At 41.5% G+C, this 21713-nt stretch overlaps 1 protein-coding gene across 2 annotated transcripts in view; it reads right to left on the reverse strand.

The window, feature by feature from the left end:
* Window positions 1-1502: 1502 nt before the first annotated feature.
* Window positions 1503-21713, reverse strand: part of LOC103186330 (G protein-coupled receptor kinase 5) — a 60702-nt gene continuing 40491 nt past the window's right edge. For both annotated transcript variants that reach the window (XM_042342912.1, XM_042342916.1), the window contains 11 exons: window positions 20394-20486; window positions 19315-19378; window positions 16632-16772; window positions 14812-15002; window positions 11580-11617; window positions 10272-10361; window positions 8953-9161; window positions 8541-8678; window positions 5807-5944; window positions 3941-4072; window positions 1503-2711 (listed from right to left, as the gene is read on the reverse strand). In XM_042342912.1, the coding sequence (XP_042198846.1) occupies window positions 2658-2711; window positions 3941-4072; window positions 5807-5944; window positions 8541-8678; window positions 8953-9161; window positions 10272-10361; window positions 11580-11617; window positions 14812-15002; window positions 16632-16772; window positions 19315-19378; window positions 20394-20486 (1288 nt within the window). In that variant the 3' untranslated portion in view covers window positions 1503-2657. The remainder of the gene's footprint in view (window positions 2712-3940; window positions 4073-5806; window positions 5945-8540; window positions 8679-8952; window positions 9162-10271; window positions 10362-11579; window positions 11618-14811; window positions 15003-16631; window positions 16773-19314; window positions 19379-20393; window positions 20487-21713) is intronic.

The raw sequence follows: 21713 nt of genomic DNA on the forward strand, positions 1-21713 counted from the left end.
TGCCTCGCTTCCTCTCTTGCCTCCTTCAAGGCCAGTCTCAAGAACCTTCTCTTCGACGGTGCCTTTGGTCGCTCTCCCACCTCTCTGCCTTCCCTCACCCCTACACCACCCCTCCCCATGCTCGAGCCCCGACACCTGACTGCTCAGCGCTTTGGGACGTCCTCCCAACGTGAAAGGCATTCTGTAAATGTAATTTTGTTATTGTTGACTTACAGAGGTTAAAAATAGCCACGTTCCATCATGCATTATTTGGTGATATCCATGTCATGGGAAGTCAACATAAAAGTGTTTACACAACCAGCCGAAACCCTCATGCACGTGTTTCCCGCCTGGATTACTCAAACCAAACCTTGCTGGTTTCCCCAGCTCCACTATTCAAAAGATCCAGTTCATTCAGAACTCCGATGCCCGCATATTTAACCAGACTAAACTCCGTATCTCCATCTCAACAGTTCTGGGCAGGCTCCACTGGTTCCCCATCACCGAACAGATCAAATTCAAGATCCTCACTCTCGTGTTCAAATCCCTTCATTCTCTGGCACCTCCCTATCTCTGGCACCTCCCTATTGTGGAGTCCTGTAGCTCAGTGGTTAGAGCATTCGCTTTGCAAGCGAGAGATCTGGGTTCAATTCCAGGCAGGACTAAACCTTGGGCAAGTTTCCTTACTCCACATGCCTAATAATAATCCCTCCAAAAAACAATAATAAAATTGGTCATTTTCAATCTATGACTGTTTGTGGGACATTGCTGTGCGCAATTGGCTGCCGCGTTCACCTACAAATATACAGTCAATTCACTTTACAGTATATTCTGTGAAGCGCTTTGGGACGTCCTCCTGACGTGAAAAGCGCTATATCAAATGCAAGGATTATTATTATTATCTCTCCAACCTCCTCACTCCCTAATCCACCACCCAGCGCCTCCACTCAACTGGCACCGGCCTCCTGCTTGTCCCTCACACCCTCCACCCCACCATTGGAGGTTGCGCTTTCAGCCACTACGCCTCGAAGCTCTGGAACACTCTCCCTCAATGCCTCTGCCTTGCCCCCCCTCTCCCCTTTTTCCAAGTCCCACCTGAAAACCTTCCTTTTCGACCGTGTTTACAGTCACCTCCCCACCCCCACCCGGCTCGGAGTCAGGCTCCGCCACTGTTAAGTGCTCTGAGACGCTACTCTGCATGGATAGCACTATATAAATGGAAGTTGTTGTTGTTTAATCCCTTCTTTCCAGAAATGCATGTGATTGCTTCTTGAATCCATCTATCGGTTTAAACAATTCGCTTCAATGAGCTTCCCTGAATCATATACATGTGCTACATTACACAAAACCATTATCCTTTGTGTGTGTGTGAGAGAGACGGGGTGGGGGGCTAGAGGAGTTCATTCTCTTAACTACTGGTAAATACACTACTATACAGAAAAAAAACATTTACTATAGTAAATTCTCGAGTCCTGAGCAATTATGAGGGCCATTTTTCAGTCGTCAACCCAAGACAACAAAACTGTATACAAATGGCAGTGTTTATTCAATTTAAAATGTTCAACATAAAAATAAACCCAGTGACATTAGGTAAGATCCTGATACATCCTGAATTTAGGAAGGATTACACAGCGGGTTAAAAAAACATGATGTTTGTGTAACACAAAACTGGTCACCAGTTGCAATAAAACAGTTGCATTCAACATGAGATTCTGATTTGTGGGCACAGAGGGGCCTCGACACCAATAACAATCCTGCAGATACAATAGTTACATGCTTTATTAAATATAACTGCAAAATCTGTTTTGAGAACAGGCAACATTTTTTTTAAAATGGCACTTAGTGCAGACATTCAAACCACAAAAAAGTCAATAATAATACAGAACACAGAGATTGTCTACTTATGTTCTTCAGAGCTTTAAGAAATGAGTTATAGGCAAAATACCTGATGCTAAGTTACAAAAAAAGTTTGGTACAGATGTATTCTGACATTGTCAGAATGTAGACTGATAAGATTTGGGAATGTTTCCGCAGATTTGAGATTCAAACGAACAAAGCTTAAATGATCCTTTTCCATGATATAGTGGGCCTGTAAACACAGCAACAATGGTCTGATTTCTGACTATGGCGACTGGCTAAACAAACAAAACATTTAGGATTTACAGTTACTCTTGAAATGGAATTTAATGGACCAAAATGGGATCGATTCCAAGTTATACACAGGAAAAAAAAGAACATGCACGCAGACAAGTTACACACGTTTTATGATACATATATTATGGAGCACCAAGACAACATTGCTTGTGTATATGGGCCCATCCTGTACTGAAGTAAAATTCAGTCAAGTTACTCTTGAATTATGAGGTGTACCTAACACACCACATTTACATTACTGTGCTTTTTAACAAAAAAATAAAAACTTTTAAATAGATATTTCCAAAGTCATTCCTGCTAAAATTATGTATGCATTCAAGTGGTACTTAATATATGGCTTTTTGTACAACTTTTAGTGAAAATATACATCTAGACATAAGTCAAGTACAAATGTACAAAATATGTAAACTCATACAGCAGTTTTTGAAATATAATACATTTTAATACACATTCCCAGTTAAACTGAAATATTTCAGTTTCTCTTTGTTTTTTACTTTCAATAAATGGTTGACATCCAAAAGGACTCAAATTCTTGAAGGGCCCTCTTCATCATCACTGTAACCACTTTTAAAACAGAACTGAACGAAAAAAAGGAAAAAAGGAACAAAGAGACACTTTCAGTTACAATAATAATGAATAATAATAATTAATAATAGTAAATAATGCTTAATCCTTGTACTTGATGTAGTGAATTTCAAGGCAGGAGGACTCTCAAAAGCACTTCACAGGATTTACTGCAAAGTGAATATTTGTAGGTGAACATGACAGCCAAATTGCACATGGCAGTGTTCCACACACAGCCATGAAGTCAAAATAATAGTAATACTAACATTTTCCATAGTGCCCATGAACTTGAAACATCTTAAAGCATTTAACTTGTAATACAATATATTGTATATTTATATAATGCCCTTCACTTCGAGAGGATGTCCCAAAGCACATAAAATTATTTTAACTGTCAAAATTGATGCACACCACCGATCCATTCATTTTATAACATGGCCTTGATTTCTAAACTTCTCTGAAATTACAGCTCCCAAGAGTGCTTAAATGCATTTTCGTTAATATCTCCGTGTATTTGGATTAATTTGTGAATCAGAACTTTTTCACAAACACAGAATTACTTTGGTTTCATTTATTACATGCAATCCATGCAACAAATACAGGAATACCTTGCTTTTATGTGTGCCTTTCACATGGAAATAAGCATCCCAAAGCACTTTGCAAAATATAATGGATTAGAAATGAACTGAATAAAATAAAACCAAATTCTTTTCAGGTAGTAAGGCATTATTGGAGGGTACATTCTTAAATGTGCTGGGAAACGGGTTTAACATTGATGCCTTATTTTTGTTTTGGTCAGACGGGTATCTGACACATCACCACGCTTAAGAGCATCCAAACCAAACTGAGATTTCCATGCCTCCCACCTACACATGGAAATCCCAGAGACACATTGTTGGAATGGAATCCACACTCTCTCCCTGGAAGGGCACATCCTGCTTAACCAATTCCAAAAAGTATTAGGCGCAGGTTGGCAAGAGCCAAGGCTTGGGGACCTCAGAGTATGTGTTGGGGTAACTACTGGAGTCTAACCAGCTAAAACTACATAGCTTGCCATTGATATCGCTGTCAGACAAGTTTCCCCGCTGCTTGCCAGCTAAGAGCACCCTACCCATTAGGCTTTGGCTTGCAGGATTAACAGGTGGATGTCTTCTAGGAGGACCAGACACCGACTCGAAATCATGGGCCGAATGGCCTCTCACTGAGTCTTTCACAAAAGACGTGTATGTAAGAGTTGTCTTACCTCTCGCCTGAAAAGCCTGTGAAATAAACCTCGTTTCGGAGGTGGATTAGGCTTCTTGGCATCCATGTCTGGTGATAATGTTCCACCAGTTCCATATACATTTACTTCTTTGAAACATTCTGTTTCAATCATCTGCGATACAAAAAACATCCATTAAATTTACAGAACTAAAACCAAACCAAGACCAAACTGGCGTTCATCAGCAAGTGGCATTTTGTTTTTCCTCATACTTTTTTAAGCCTTTTTTTAAAAACACTGAATCCAGAATGTTATTGGTGCTCTCAGTTATCTCTGGATAATTTAGAAACTAAGTAAAATTAGGCAAGTATTTTGACAATCAACCAAACTCTGCTATAACAATAGTAAAAAAGATGATATTGTGTATTTCCGCTTGCATCCAGCGAGTGCTGATGGCAGCAATTTTGCTCAGCAAGCGACACACTTAGTACACACATCAAACAATGGTCACCTTCAAAGGTTCAAAGAGAAATCACTTTTTCTACAGAAAATTCTGCAGAACATGGGAACAATGCTTCCTTCCGCAGTTCAATAGGTATTGGAGATGCCACTTACAGTGACATCGGTGCTTGGCATGACCATGTTGAGCAAATACTCCTAAAGCTGTTTTGTGAGCTGAGCTGCTTCTGGTATATTGCCAGCAGTATAACAGTCCATGGTAGTAGAAGTAATCTCAATGAACTCTTATCCTACTTTGATGTCTGAAAACAGGGATTCCTGGGCAAATAAGCCAAGTTCCTGCAGGGAAAGCAATGATAGACTCAACTTATCGGAAAGTGTGATTGCTACAGCTTGAAAGTCCTCTGGGTTGAAAATCTTTACTGGGTGGAGAGAATTAGCTAAGTGTCCAAGGTCATGCTTAAATTGTATATTGTAATTTAATGTCACCAATTTGATTCATGAAAAATACCTGGCTGAGGCACAGAAAAAGCGTGTCCGAGGCAGAGAGAGGAAGGTAGGTAATGAGAGAGAGACTGACTTGAGAATCAGAAATTTGGAGAGTGAATAATCTCCAAATCACCTCAGAAAATTATACTGATCAGCTGAAAAGCTGTCTCTCTCTGCTTGCTTGCCAAAGCTAGCGGATACAGTGGTGTATCACAGAATGAAGCCTAGAGGAAATTAGTCTGCTATAAATGCAGCAAATCTTAAATATCTTATTTCACAGGATTTCTAACATCTTGGCCTTCTCCTTGGTTTTAATTTCCTCACAGCCATGCTTCCTTCTCACCTTTTGCTTCACATTTTTGAAGTTTGACTCACATTGTTTCTGCTGTTTAACGCAGCCACTTGTAAGCAGCATTCTGATTCCCTGCTCACATCAACGGGAACCTGAGCCAAGACTTGTAGAATATAACCCAATCACTGTGACAAGGATATGCAGACACTTATACCAGAGTCACTTATTGGAAAAGAATGGCTGCACAACTCACACAGAAAAGGTACATGGGCCACCAGCTCATCACTCAACGAATCAGTTGAGTTACAGTGCCTACAGCCCATTAGTTCTGTTTGTAATTTTAATCCTTCCATTTGGTATAGCTCCTTAGTTTTTCTCCACAAGAGCCAACTAGTCTATTCCCATTCTCCGGCTTGTTCCCCTTTAATATTTTATAATTGACTTGAGATGGGAAGGGCTTCAGAATGAAGGTGGTTCCAAAGGACTACCGTTTTACCTTTATTATTATTATAGACTTCGGTTGATCATCATTACTCACCTAATTTTACTCACTTTCTATTGAACCAAGAGACAATAGGGAACACTGATAACATTCTGGATTCAGCAAAAGTTGAGNAAAAAAGGTTTAAAAAAGGGGAAAAAAAAACTTGTGAGCAAGTTGCTTTTACCTCATTTTGCCAAGGAATGGTGACACTACCCGTGACGAACTTCGAGTAGAAATCGTCGTCTGTAGGATCCAGGTTTACCCCTTTGACTGTTGAGAACTGCTCTATATCCAAGACGTCTTTGCAGTAAACTGCTCTGGGCTGCAAGAAGATTGAGCAGTTTTCCAATTTTATTATAATAATCCATAGCATTTGAGAGTGTAAGTGGCATCAAAATGAGGGAGGCAACAAGCCTTATCTTTTGGTTTGTCAGTGAAGGGGAGGGAGACTAGGGAGGTGCGGTGTGTGGAGGGGAAAGATGACCAAAATCAGAGGCATGGAGTTGCATCTTGAAGTGGACCTTGATGCAGAATTTTGGGAAAAAGATTCTTACATTTAGTTTTAATTTTGAAATTGTTTTTTCCTCAGCTCCTTTTGGGTACTTTGTTTTTAAGGCAAGGGATCTTAGGTTAAGATGTTGAGAAATTTGGGGATGTGAGCATTCAGGAAAATTAGCAACCCATTTTCAGCCAAAAGAATAAATCCAATGCCTTTTTGAATGTGAAATGTCTTGAGTTTACCTTGGGTCCATATTAAAAACACATTTCCCTTTAACACAACATCGTAATGCAAAAAACATGTTTCAATCGATCAATCAGTACACCTACTATTTCACTCGATCAATCAGTACACCTACTATTTCACTCGATCAATCAGTACACCTACTATTTCACTCGATCAATCAGTACACCTACTATTGTTGACAACTGGTCTAAATCAAAGGAAGATATTGATTGCATTTTAGTTATGTTTTTAGAAAAAAGCTCTTCACTCTATATATGCAACCCCACACACACACACACACACAATTATGCAACACTATACAGCAGTAAGCTACTCAACTGTAATTTAATACAGAGGATCCAACAAGGTTACAAACTAAACATTAATCTGGGGAGCGTTACACAACTCAAGACTGCTATTGGCAGGGAAATGTCTAACTTCCTCAGCCATTGCACATGTTCAGCTCCTGCACTGGGATGCTGATATGAACAATATTACACTAACAAGTCTATGCTAAAATGTCAGGCAGTTTTACAATACCTATTAGCTACGTACTTACACATTTAAACAGTTTTACTTGTCCTAGCTTCCTCTTCCCTATTTCTGCAACTTATTTTCTTTTCTTTAACGTAACCTAAATTCTCTCTTCTGTACCTCGTTCTTAAAGAAATCTCCTTGTCATTCACCACCTTCCTTTTTGCTCTCACTATCCATTTTGGAGATGGGGGGTGCAAACTTACAAAAAATTAGCGGGGCTAAAAAATGGCTTCCGAGGGATTGTTTGTCAGTCAGTCGGAGTCTCAAACGCTAGAGATTTTCACAGATCGTGCCATAATAATAATACTTGCATTTTGATATAGCTCCTTATCACATTGTTGAGATATCTCAAAGCTTTCACAGAGTATGCTGTAAAGTGAATTGACTCGATATTTTGTGGGTGAAACACAGTAGCTGATTGCGCACAGCAGTGTCCCACACAGTAGTGGATTGAGTGACCAAGGTTTTTTTGGGGGGGGAGGAGGAGGGATTATTACCCCTGGAAAGTGATCCACCAATCAACTAACAACCAGGTTCCTACTTACAGCTAAGTGAACAGAGTAAGGAAACTTGGCAAAGGATTTTCCCCGTCCAGGAATCAAACTTGTGTCCTCTCGCTTGCGAGGCGATCGTATTAACCACTATGCAACAAGACTCCGTAGAAGTAGACACGCCAGGTTCATACTTATGCTGTAGACATGGCGGATTGTAAATTGCAATTGTATGGGTATGACCTAAGGTTAAATTCTGGAGTGTNAAAAAAATCAAATCAGGATGATCATTTTTCTTAATCTTAGAACAATAATTGGGTTGAATTTTTGTAACTTCAGTTTTGGATCGTCAAAGCCAACTAAATACAGGGGAGAAAAAACAGTTCAGGTTAAGGTTATCTAACATTTCAACAGGGTGGCAGGTTCACATTCCGAGATAACCAAGGTTTATTATTTTCCTTTATCCCTAAAGGATAAAATATGGGTCTGAAAGAGGATGCTATAAGGGTACACATGCTAAAATTCCATCCTTCAGATGTTAAAAATCGTGTGGCCCTATTCAAAAAGAGAAGGGAGCTTCTTCTGTTATCCTGGCCAACAATCTCCTCAAATAAAACCAGTCATTCACGTCAAAGCTATTTATGGGATATTGGTGTGGACATATTTGCTGCATTGTTTGAATAAAAAGTCACTAAATTTACAGTGAATTCTGTAAAGCGCTTTGAAATATCCTCCTGACGTGAAAAGCGCTTCATCAAATGTTGTGTTTACTAATTTTTTATGCTCTTAAAATTTTAAAACTGCAGAAGTTTTGAATCAATTTATATTTTAAAGGTTGCAAATCGTGGAGAATTACACATTTGTACAGTACCTATTAAGCATCAAATATTTATAATTGAAGTTGCTAGTCCCACAGTCGCTGAACTTGATGCCTCTCGATCAGACTCACACAGGTTCTCACGTCACTCATGCTCTCTGCCCTGGTTTAACCACCTGTTAGCAAGACTGTCACGTGCATCCTGAGGCAGGAAAGGAAAGCCACCACAAGAGAAACCGGACCCGGCTCAACTCTCAATTACTGAAACCGAACGAAGATAGGAAAATAAAGGGAAGATGATCCTCTCAACACCACCAGTCCCACAATTGGGGCCAGTTTATGTACTTACATCTGGAACAAAAGAAGGATCCAGCATGTTTGCCTCCAGCCTCTTGAAGTTGATGGTTCTAAATATACGATGTTGCTTTATCTCCGAAGCTCCTTCCCCCTTGCAGCCCAACCTCTCCTTTGGATTTTTGGTCAGTAACTGCAAAGACCAAGAGACACACAGCACTTACATTGGATAGTCACAAAGTCCTTTCTGGATGTCAGACTGGCTCAGCTGATAGCACACTCAGATTTGGGTCAGAATGTTTTGGGTTCAAGCCCCATGTCAGGACTTTCAGCTTTTCGTCTAAGTTGACATTTCATTTAAATAATAATGGTGACCCTTGCATTTGACATGAAGTGCTGGGAGAGCATTGCATTGCTGCCTTCCTTCGTGTGACACATTAAACCGAGGACACCTGCCTGTTACTTACCATCTTGCAGATCGAGCTAGCATCTTCAGAGAACTTTTCAGAGTAGTTTTCAACATCGTCTCGGACACGTCGATCAACTTCCTCCCGCTTCACCTTCTCTTTCCTCTTCCGAAAAGGTGACTGACCCTGGATCATCTCATAAACTAGGCAACCAAGAGCCCACCAGTCAGGGCTGAAGGAATAGCTTTCATTATTGATAATCTCTGGAGCTACAAAAAAAGGTAAGATTGCCTCAACCATCAGCTGCTTTCAAAAATAATATCTTGCCTTTCACGTAAATAAGTGCTTTGAAGCTTTTTACAAAACACAATTAATGAAAAATAAAAGTAATGTTCTTAAGCAGTTTAAAGATTAAACAAGATAGGGTTCTTCAGTCTTGAAAGGAGATGTTAAATTGGATGCAAAATGTAAACTTAGAATAATACTTTCAGATGCACCAAGGCATTAGAACAAATGGATGGACACAGGCTTAGAGTTGCAAAGGGTAATTTCAGGACAGATACTAGGAAGTATTCCCAGGGGTAATTACCTACTGGAACAGGTTACCAGGAAGGGTGGTTGAGGCCATTTTTTTCATTTAAAATGTTGGGATGATGCTAGCACGTATATTCTGAAAGGTTTGGATCAAATAGGCCAAAGAGTCTTTCTCATGCAAACCAGTCTTGTGATCAACGAGCAAAAAGCACATTTTGTATGTTATCATTGGACAGATTTATTAAGTTTGCTGTCAATTTTTATAATTCTACCATGACAAAGTCACATTGTTTTACTGCAGATCAGCTCATTTTGCCTGCAAACAATGCCAGTAAAGCAACAATCTCCCAATCAATAAACACATTAGCACCATCCCACTAATTGCTTTGTAGTTAAATGTACTACATTCCAGTACTGAGCATACAGGTCAAAATGGCCCCAGATTCAATATCTAATGCATGTTGAATAACCTCATCTGAACCAGAGCAGTGTTGGGAACATTACAATTGGCCTTGTTGTCCCTGGGATAAGAACGTGGAAAATATAAATAAATGGGACCCTCCACTGCTGATCACTTGTCACTGACCCCAAAGGCTGACAGTGCATGTACTTGAATCTCTTGATTGTAGCAGATATGTCCAAAAAGCAGAAACATCCATAGAAACAAAGGCAGAGAGAGGAAAAAGTAATCACAAGTCAGGTTTAATAGCTCGGTGAGCAGAGAACACAGTTTCTAAGAAAAAAAATCCATTGAAATTGGACAAAGATAATTTGATTCTTTAATTGATGTAGATTCACCCAAGTAACTGCAAGTAAGAAGTCTTCTGTTTAACTCCTGTACTTACCCATATATCCTACAGTTCCCACCCTTCCCCGGATCGATTCCCCTTCTGGGATTTGTACAGCTAAACCGAGGTCAGAAATCCGGATATGACCTGTGAACAAAATTGACTGTTAATCAAAAGAAATGAGGTCACTCATTTCATGGCTGTTTGGGGTGCATTAACATGCACAAATAGGCTGCCCCGTTTGTCTACAAATTTACATTCACTTCACAATGCAATAATTCTTGTTAAGTGTTTTGAGATGTAAGTGGTACAAGGATTATTATTATATTATTTGGTGTGGCCCATTCTGAACTGATCCACTCTGAATCACTCTATACAGTAGGTTGAATAAGGATGCAACAGGATTTTGAAGGAGTCGGAAAGAAAAAGAAAATTACAGCATGATCCTGCTCTATGGAACCCACTCCCTCCCCAAATCCCTTCTAATTGCTTATTCTCTCCCTAACTTCAAAAAACATTTATAGAACCCCTCTGTTTGACCAGGCATTTGATGAACACCCTTCAATTCTGCTCTCTCAATCTTCCCTGTTATCTCTGTAGAGCATTTGAGACATTCCTCCTCCATCAAAGGAGCTATAAGTACAAGAGCAAATCATTGTTTTGGAATGTAACCACAGCACATTACTTGTCCAGCTTAGCTCATCCTACCAGTTAGGGCTGTGGCTCACAGTGATGAGGATGTAGCCACATCATGATGTCTCAGTGAAGAGACATGTCTGCTCAACCAAAAATTCCTGGATTACTGTAGTTCAGCCCCTAGAACATCCACCTTACCCTTACCCCCCCCCCCCCCCCCCCCCCCCCCGTGCCCCAACTAAAGAAGTTTTCTTCATAAAGAACAACGGCTGTAATCCAAAATGCTCAGCAAGTAGATCCACTCAGTAGCTGAGCCAAGCAAGACTTTGTCAGTCACTTAAAAGGCTATCTCAATTTTCGAGTGTGGGAGCAGTGGACACAGAGCAAGTGGGAGATTTTCTTTTTGAGGTAACCAAATACACAGCAGAGGTTCTCTCAGATGTTTGACAGTAGGAAAATGTTCCTGTGTTGAATCTCCAGCACGGGCAGAATTAGCTGATCTGAGTTGGGACAGCAGTAAAGGTCTCAGCTCTCATGTGAGAGACAGAAAAGTTAACGTGGGTTGCCTCCCCTGATCACTGCACAGCGATTCTTGCTGAAAGGTTTGCAAGTGTGGATGTCGGTCAAGAACAGGGTCAGGGTCAAGCTCTCCACTGAATTACCTCCTTTCTCCCAATCTCCTACAGTCAAGTCACCTAAGACAATTTATTACAAGTTAAAGAGTCTTACCGTGATCATCCAAAAGAATATTTTCTGGCTTTAAATCTCTAGGGAAGGAAAGAAAAACATCCAATAAACGTCTGGCAAGGAAATGAAAATCTGCATTGAACTATTAACAGCATCAGTCTTTCGCATTTAGGAAACTTTTGCAGAAAGTTGAATGAAAATAAAATCTTAGTATTTCATTACATGTAAAACACCTCCTTCCTGACCATGCCAAATGCAAGGATTATTATCATCTCCACCTGGCTTACAAATACAGCTAGGGCAGACAGACTGCTGGTTGTAAAATAGAGGTAGGCATTTAGTTGTGGGTATCATATCTTACAGTATAGAAGGGAGCCATTCTGCCCATGATGCCTATCCCACTCCCCCGCTCGTTCCCCATAGTCTTGCAAATTTTGATGGAAAACAAATTGCCGGCCAGATTAACTGCTGATCTGCACCAGCCTGAAATGACTATTATTAGATTTAGAGATACATCGAAAGGAATGGCAAAATGGATGGGTAGAACAGATTAATCAATGTTCAAAGCTGCCTAAAATTGTTGCCGTGGCACTATCTATCTTCTGATAATCTAACAGTCTCATCTAGCCACCAACAGTTCAGTCCTTGGTTCTGACTGTATTCCCCTTTTGAACCTTTTCGTCCATTCCCTAGCACATGTCTAAGTGCAGTCGCTGTGATCGTGAACAAGTATTGGGCGATTATATCTAAGTGTTGCAAACAAGCCATACAGCGTAGAAACGTTGTAGGTCTAATGCTGTTCTATGCTGAGCTAGCTGATTTAGCCTGGCCACCAGTAGGCGTACTGCGATTGTCCTTCGTGGGGGATGTGAAAAAAAGTGAGCGAGATAACCTCCTTCAGGTGAGACATTAAATTGAGGCCCCATCAGCCTGTTCAGGTGTTTCTTCCAGTGTCCTGGTCAACAATATTGTAAAGGAAAGTAGTTGGTTAGACGCCAGCAGTTACCCCAACACACACTCTGGGGTCCCCAAGCCTTGGCTCTTGTCAACCTGTGCCTAATATTTCCCCGAATTAGGAAAGCAGGATGTGTCCCTCCAGGGAGAGAGTCACATTCCATTCCAGCAATCTGTCTCTGGGAATTCCATGTGTAGGTGGGATGCCTGGAAATCTCAGCTTGGTTTGGATACTCTTAAGCATGGGGATGGGTTTCCGCATGTGTCAAAAAAACAGGAAAACAGCCATACCCTCGCTTACTATGCATGCTCAAAATAAAACTCACTTATGTAAAGAGATTGAGATATGAACATTGAGGACAGAACAAATATCCCAGACGGAGGCAAAAAAAAAGACCTCCAACTGGACTTCAGTGAGACACTCAAGACTGACTCAGTAAAGACTTCTCCTTAGGTATACGAACATAAGCATTTGCTGGCAAAAGAAGACTAAGGTCCATCTAGTTTGCCTTCCACCATCCTGGCTGTCGCTTGACATGTCATGTCCCAAACTATACACTGTATCCCGAGATATTAATTTCTAGCAGAAATCTATTTAATTTGTTCTTGAAACAAACAACATTTTCTGCTTCCACTGTCTGTCTCCCTAGAGAGCTTATTCCATAAGTTTACTACTCGCTCATTGAAGCAGTGTTTCCACAGATTTACCTCCCCCTTCAAACGCAGGTCGTGTACTCTGGTTCTGCTGTCCAGATAAAACAGCTTATGGTTAATTGCATAATTATAACCACCCATAACTCACTATGTGCACATGCTTTTACACAACACGTAGAACAGGCCCAGCCCCCAGCCAACTGCTGGGGGCTGGACCAGGACACTATTCTGATATAAAAGAAAAACACAAAGCACTTCTCTGTAACCAGGATTATACAAACACCAGGATAACATTTTGGACTCTGTTTACCTAATTCCGGAGAGTATTATGCACAAACTGGTAAGAGCCAGTTTGAAAGCAAATAAAGGCTCTTAAAAAGGCACTAATTTTCCTATTTGATAATGGATGCACTCTGATACATGAGGAGGTAACAAAACCATAAGAATTTTTAAAAGCTTCAGGACATTATGTGTTACTTCAGTCTGTTTCTTGAAACTGAAAACAGGTCCTTCTCTGCAGTGTTTACTTTCACCACAAGAGGATGCTGGTGTGCTTTACCTGGATAGCTTCCCACTCCACCCAAAGCAATAATTTTCTAAAATGCCATTATGCCACTGCAGGCGCACATTCACTTCTATATATAACAAACATTTCATTTCAATAAATTTGTGACAGCTCTGACTGGTGACCAGGCTAAATGAACAACCAGCGACTATCCACCTTGGGGTGGGTGGAGAGTGAGCAAAGTCTCCTTGGGGCTGGCACGCTCAGCAATCAAATGCTGGAATCATGTCAATCCTCCGTGGCGGAAATGTGGTTTAGAAACATAGAAACAGAAGTATAGGCCATTCAGCCTCTCGGGCCTGATCCACCATTCTGGTGTCAGAGCTCGCAGGAAGGTGTCTCAACATGTTTCACAAGATTTTCTGGAAAGTATAGCGACTGTATATTTTTTTACACACATCCTGGGGTCACCCAATAGACTTGGTAATACACCTGCGAACCTCTAAAGTTCTATTTCAGAGACAAGGAAATTTCCATGGGTCAGTAGCATGCATGGGTGAACACGCCAGTCAATTTTGCACACAGCAATGTACCAGCAAGCATCTATACCGTGTCCTTTACGCGGGCAGCATCTCGGAGCTCTTAATAGTGGTGTAGCTTAACACCGAGGTGGGGGGAGGGTGGAGGTGACCGTAAGCATAGTCAGAGAGAAAAGTCTTTAGGTGGGATTGAGGCAGAGTTCACGGCTTTTGAGGACTTAGTGGTTTAAAGCACAGCCAACCGAGGGGATAAGAGACATGTAGAAGGCCGGAGTGGGGTGTAAGCATGTCAGCGAGGTAGGGAGATTTTGGGCATTAAGTGATTTTACGGATGGTGGAGCTGAGGACATTGGCATGGAGGACATCAGAAAAATTGAGGTGACACCAACACAATACAATGGTCAAGTGGCCTTCCACTGGGTTGCTGATTTGTCTGGTGCACAGGTACATTGCATACACTAGGTCAATTATGTTTTCGTTACTCCCATCTCACTTTAGGATTTCAGGTTTCAAAGTAAGATTGTAGTATATTGGTCATTATAACAGCATCTGTATAACAATAGTTCAATTTAATAGGACTTATGATGCTCTCCTGGAACAAATTAAGGGAAATAGTTGTTACCTATACACAATTCTCTCTCTATGCAAGTCCTCCAGGCCACAACAGATTTCAGCAGCATAGAAGACCGCTCTCTCTTCATCAAAGCCTGGATTCCCCATATTGTAGATGTGAAACTTCAAGTCACCACCGTTCATTAAGGTCAGTACCAAACACAGTGCATCTTTTGTTTCATAGGCATATGCTAAGCTAACCTAGAAATCCAAACAAAACAGAGACAGTTCTGATTAAGAATCAAAATAGCTGCTCACACAAGATAAATATACATATGTACAGTTTTTCACAATTTTCTATTCACTGGTGATTCTTGTCGAGATAATTGGTAACAATTTCTGTCCATTCCTTCGATGTATATATCTCTAAATCTGATAACCTTGAGTAAACAGTTTTACTGTGGACCTGTTCAAACAATTACAACAGCAACTTGCATTTATATACAAGATTACATTTGTATAGCGCCATAGCACCCTTCACACAGGGTAGCCTCTCAGAGTGCTTTAGCTAATCAATATGTATAATACATTGGAATTTATCGATTTGCGGACACACGATTTGTAGATTTCTTTTTGTTTGATTTCAATATTTGAGTTTATCTAAAGTGGCCAGTTAATTCGCCTATTGAATTAAGCAATTAATACATTAAGGTCACATCCAATGGCTTCAGTGGCACAGAGGCAGACAGACCAGCAATGTCAACGATTTCATCTCTAGCCTGTGCTGAGTTAACTCAGGTGTGATGAAAGGACACAATAATTTGCATTTGTAGGGTGGCTTTCAAATAGGGCAACGTCTTAAAGCCCCTTTACAAAGACAGTGCCAGACAATGAATAGGTAGTGTGTGAGAGAAGACATGTGACTGCAGGCACAGTCTAACATTAGGCTTCCAAGAGTCTTTTGAAGAGAGATACAGAGGGGATGAAGTGGAGGGATTTAGGGAGGGAGTTCCAGAGGTTAGGGGCATAGTGGCTAAAGGCTCTGACACCAATAGTGAGGCAGAGGGGTGGAGGGGTGAAGGAATACTCAATAGCCAGCTTGTCAAGTGGAACAATTAAGCAGGAGAGCAAGTCCGCTGCATAATTATGAGGTAAGGAAATATAGATAGAACAATTCTTCGTTTAAAAATCATTTGCTGGATTCATTTTTGAATGTTCCAAGATGAACTAAACGTAACAAAGGTAATTTTTTTCTCAACACAACTTTAGAGATGTGTCACATTATTTTCTTAATGAAAAAGTAAGGTGTTATAAGGGAATCAGTTTATAACACCCCCCTCCCCCTCCCCCAGTATTAGTGCTCACTTACAGCACTGGACTGCAAGTATAGAGTAAATACACTTGGCTTCAGGTCCTGCACCAACAAATAACTGACCTTTAGGTCTGTCAGTCACTGCTGTTATTTCTTATGTGTTGTGCATGCCTCTGTTCACAGTGAGCACCGTTGGCTAACAGCATAAGGAAGCGAAATCAGCAACGTTTCCTGCGGGTAGCTCACAAACGGTGCACAGGATGGGACGTCAGTGGTGCTTCCTGTTCATCGTGACAACCCGAAAACTATTGAATAGTGTGGGATACAGTATATAGTTTGGGACATGACATGCGACTGCCAGGATGGTGGAAGGCGAACTGGATGGATCTTGGTTTTCTTTCGTCTAGCAATTCTTATGTTCTTACATAATGATAATATGTTCTTATATAATTCTGGGAACCTTGTTGTAACACGATTATCGCCATATGTATAAAACATACACAGAATGTTTTGACTGTAAGAGGCATGGATAATAAGCAACACTTATGTGACAAGTTACAAAAACTTGCTGAACTTACAACAAATCTACTGTTAACCTTCTCTAAAATCTGCTTCTCGTTTAACGCCATAGCTTCTCCTTTCCGTTTCTTTATCCTTTTCTTCTCCAGCTTTTTACAAGCATACATCTTCCCCGTCGCACGGACTTGGCAAGCGCACACCTGGTTTATGATGGTGGTGGGGGTGTGGGTGGGACAGAAAAGGGAACAAAAAGGTAGTTATTTAAAATAATACTTGCATTTGATACAGCGCCTTATCACGTCGTTGAGATGTCTCAAAGCGCTTCACAGAATAAACTGTAAAGTGAATTGACTGTATATTTTGTGGGCGAAACACGGCAGCCAATTGCGCACAGCAGTGTCCCACGAACAGTCGTGGATTGAAATGACCAAATTATTATTCATTTATTTGAAAATACAGTAAACTCCTAATACATCATCACCCCAGGAGAAAAGAGCTCAGTGACAATATCCGGGATGACAACATGGGCACGAGTTCTCCGTGGCAGGTTAGAGCGCTGTGGTCAGGAGGACCTACGCCAACACATCGCTCCTGCATCCAGTGAGCAGCTGTCAGTATAATAGAACAGCTACATTTATTTATTAAAACATGTTTAAGTTAAGTACAGTATAAGGGTCTGTATAGACATATGTGTCTACAAAAATGTTTTTGCTCATTTTAACAACCTCACTCAGACTTTAGCAATCAGGCAGAACCTCACAGAAGGCAAGATCTGACATTTCTACTCAGAGAGATCTTTACTACAACAGTCACAACAGCAGATGGTTGAGGGTGAGCTTTACCTGCAGTGCAGGCTGCTCGTCACGAGAGTTCACTGAGCGTCCCCAGCACGTGACACGGTTAGCTGAGCTAAGTGTTTTCCAATGGTATATCTGATATTTTACTTACTGGGTTGTATGGATGAGACTTTATACATTATAAGTGAGTGATGAGATAAAGGGGGTACATCCCTTATTCACATTTTGCATTGGAACAGCTGGGATATTGACAGCACGATGCTATAAGCCATGTGATGAGATACGCCAAGGTTTTATTGGCTTATCTCTCCCCAAATCACCCATTCCACAAATCATAGCTTGACTGGGATGGGCAACTGATTGTGGTTTTGATCAGCTGGGTGTCTGACACATGCACAAACGCTTCACTGTGGTTAAGAGTATCCAAACCAGATGGACAGCTCCACATGCATACGCCACCTACACATGGAAATTTCCCTGCGGCTGGAAATGGAATGTGCACCCTCTCCCTGGAGAGACGCCTCCTAGTTAGTTAATTCTGGAGAGGATCAAGTACAGGCTAGTGAGAGCAACTGATCAACCTGTGGCCCTGTGAACCAGTCAGTTGGATTGAGTGTTTTGGTTTACCCTACAACAAAGGCTTTCATTCTTGTGAGAAAGTCGGTTCCTTTACCAGTGGGAGAAATATACATGCAAAAATCATAATAATATAGTAATAATCCTTGCATTTTATCACAATGTTGAGACGCCTCAAAGTGCTTCATAGAATGTAATACAAAGTCAATTGACTGTATTTTTGGGGCGAAATGTGGCAACCAATTGCACACAGCAGTTTCCCACAAAAAGTCGCGTGTTGAGTAACCAATTTTTTTGAGGGATTATTAACCCCGGAAAGAGATCCACCAATCAACCAACAACCAGGTTCCTCCTTACTGCAGAGGCGTGTGCAATAAGGAAAGTTGGCTCAGGTTTTGCCCTACCTACAAATCCCAGAATTCAAGGAATCCTTTATTGAACACAAAGTTGTTTTGGCACTCACTAAAACAGAGTTAAAGCAGCCTCTAATTTTCCTTACACCAGGAGTCAAACACAGAGCTGCACTAAGACTAATGTGAGGCATGGGATGAACACTCATCCTTAATCAACGGGTTTGCAATAGGGGAACGGGGCCTACATTGGCTCGCGCCAGCGCCTCTGCACCTCAGAATCTGGCAGCATCAACCTCCATGGTTGCTCACTACAACTCAACAAGCCAGTCAGGAACCTAGGCATCCTGTTCGACCCTTAACTGTCTTTTCTTCCGCACATCCAAGCCATGACCCACTCTGCCTTCCCTCACCTCCGTAACATCGCCTGACTCCTCCACTACCTCACCCCTCAGGCCGCTGAAACTCTTGTTCATGCCTTCATCACCTCCAGGCTCGACTATGCAAACGCTCTGCTTGTCGGCCTTCCCAACTCCTCCCTCCACAGGCTGCAGATAATTCAGAACTCTGCAGCCCATGTCCTCTCCAGCACCAAACTCTGTGACCCCATCTCCCCCACTCTCGCCTGACTCCATTGGCTTCCACCTCAAGACCATCCTCTTCGACCATGCCATCACCCACCCTCCTTTCCCTCCCCTCCCTTCTCCCCCCCACCCCCCCGACCCCAGCTCGGGTCTGAAATGCTGTACACTGTCCAGCGCCTTGGGACGTCTTCCCAACGTGAAAGGCGCTATACAAATGTAATCTTGTTGTTGCATTGGAAATGGCATCTCTTGAGAAAACAGTCAGATTGTCATCCAATGGTTGAGAACGTGAAAAATGCTCGTCTCCTCTTTCCCCTCCAGTACCACTACCAGCCACGTACCCTTCCCAGGCTTCAACATGGAGACGGCATAGAGAGAGATGCAACAATAATCTTCAACAACGCATCGTATGAAAAGAAAATGAAATGCACTTACCTCGCCAAATCCTCCTTTTCCTAGTACTCTATAATGCCTAAAAGTATATTTGGTTACAGGTTGCCTAAGGATGAAAGAAAATAAGCCGGGTCACAATATTCATCCAGTAAGCAAGGTGAATTCTAAAATGAATCAAGTTACATACTCAACTGAAAACAAGTGAGTTGACACATGTTGAAGGAGTGAGTGTGTGCGTGTGTGTGGGATGGTGGGGGAGAGAGGAATGTGAGAAGGAGTCATAGCTGGGGCAGTCTGTTTGGTTTGCACATCAGCAAATCAGGGTGGAGGTGAGGAATAGAGAGCTGGACCCAACACGGAAGTCAAAATAGCCCATTACTATGAAAGAGGAGTTGAGAGGATAGAGGGCAACAATTACAAGCCCCACCTCTTTTACTCTCTATTCTCCCCCCCACCCCCCCACACACACATACACAGTAACTCCAAGAAGTGCTAATTGTCTAACCAGGGAGTTTCTGGAGATGCCTGGAGGTTAAATGCAACTAAACAGACTCCCACATAGACTTTAGACATCATACATGATATTGTGGAATCCTGTAGCTCAGTGGTTAGAGCACTCGCTTTGCAAGTGAGAGACCCGAGTTCAATTCCAGACAGGGCAAACCTTGGGCAAGTTTCCTTACTCCACACGCCTAATAATAATCCCTCCAAAAAAACAAAAACAATAATAAATTGGTCATTTTCAATCTACGACGGTTTGTGAGACATTGCTGTGCGCAATTGGCTGCCGCGTTCGCCCACAAATATACAGTCAATTCACTTTACAGTGTGTTCTGTGAAGCGCTTTGGGACGTCCTCCCGACGTGAAAAGCACGATATCAAATGCAAGAATTATTATTATTATTATGAGGGAGAAGGGAATAGAGGGTATAGGTGAATGGAATAGGAGGGGTGGAGGCTTGTGTGGAGTATGGGCACCAGTATGGACTAGTTGTGCCTAATTGCCTGTTTCCATGCTGTATTGCTCTACATAACTCTATGCCACATCAGGAAGGACACATCAATTGGGACACAGCTGTTGGTGTTCAAGAAGAAAACAAGATAGGCTTTACACAACATACCTTTCTAACCATTTCCACTGCAAGAAGCGTGAAAAGTACATGCTTCCTTGATAATCTGTAAATGGACCTCCACTTAGATACTCATGGACAACTCTGCAATTAAAAGGTGGTGTAATTGGTGTTAAAAGCATCAACTATTTTAACATACACATATATAAAAAAAGGGAATGATTGTGAGAAAAGTTTTCTGCCAATTCTTTTTGTCTGCTGAATGTGCTGAACTCAGGTCAAGAATCAGTTCCACTTGGGCCAGATGGTACCGCACTCAAGTGATCGCTTTCCAGAAATAATATCCGTCACCTTGATAATATGCTCAAACTTTAGTGCGTCAGCCTGGCTAAATTGGTAGCCTCCAAGTCCGAAAGTTGTGGGACTTTGGTACTTGGAACTCATATAATCTAATGCAAAATATGCAATCTTTTGGGCGTTAACTCCATTGGTGGAGGTGCTGTCATTTGGATGAGATGTTGTACCGAAACAAGACATTACGCCACATGAAAGGCACTATATAAACACAAGTAGTTGTTGTAAATCGAGGTTCCATCTGTCTGTCTGTCTGCCTAACGACCCCATGGCTATCAAAAAAGGAATGGAGTTTCTATCAGTGTCCTGACCAAAAATCCCCCAAATAAAATTGGTCATTCACTTCCTAGCTGTTTGTGGGAAATTGCTGTCCACATATTGACTGCCACATTCATCCACCAAACATAGTCACCACACTTTACAGTATATCCTGTGAAGCTCTTTGGGATTTCCTCCCACGTGAAAGAAGATATCTACAAGACGTGAAATGCGCTATATCAAATGCAAGGGTTATAGAAATAAGATTCACCAACAAAAGACAACGTCAGAAAAAATCAATAATAATAATCCTTGCATTTGATACAGCAACTCATCAAGTGGCTGAGATGTCTCAAAGCATTTCATAGAATATATTGTAAAGCGGATTTATAAATCAAACAGCCACCGTGAAGATACTGAGCTAGTTTGGTTAGGAGGACACATTTTCTTTTTTAAAAAAAAATTGCATATTTTGCTCCATGGCTCGTTGCATTTTGAGGAACCCAAACATTTCTAAACAACCAGGGAGTTTTCCAGAACATTTGACGGAATGAGACAAATCTACAACAACATCAACAACAACTTGGATTTATATAGCGCTCTCCATGCCAGATGGCGTCTCAGAGCGCTTCACAGTAACGGATTCCGGGACCGAGCCAAGGGGAGGGGGAGGAAGGTGACCAAAGGCGCAGTCAAAAAGGTCTTCAGCAGGGACCTGAAAATAGGAAGAGAGGGGGCGAGGCGATGGGAGTGAGGAAG

Source organism: Callorhinchus milii, unplaced genomic scaffold, assembly GCF_018977255.1.
Source record: "Callorhinchus milii isolate IMCB2004 unplaced genomic scaffold, IMCB_Cmil_1.0 Scaffold1, whole genome shotgun sequence".
In the NCBI taxonomy this organism is placed as follows: Eukaryota; Metazoa; Chordata; class Chondrichthyes; order Chimaeriformes; family Callorhinchidae; genus Callorhinchus; species Callorhinchus milii.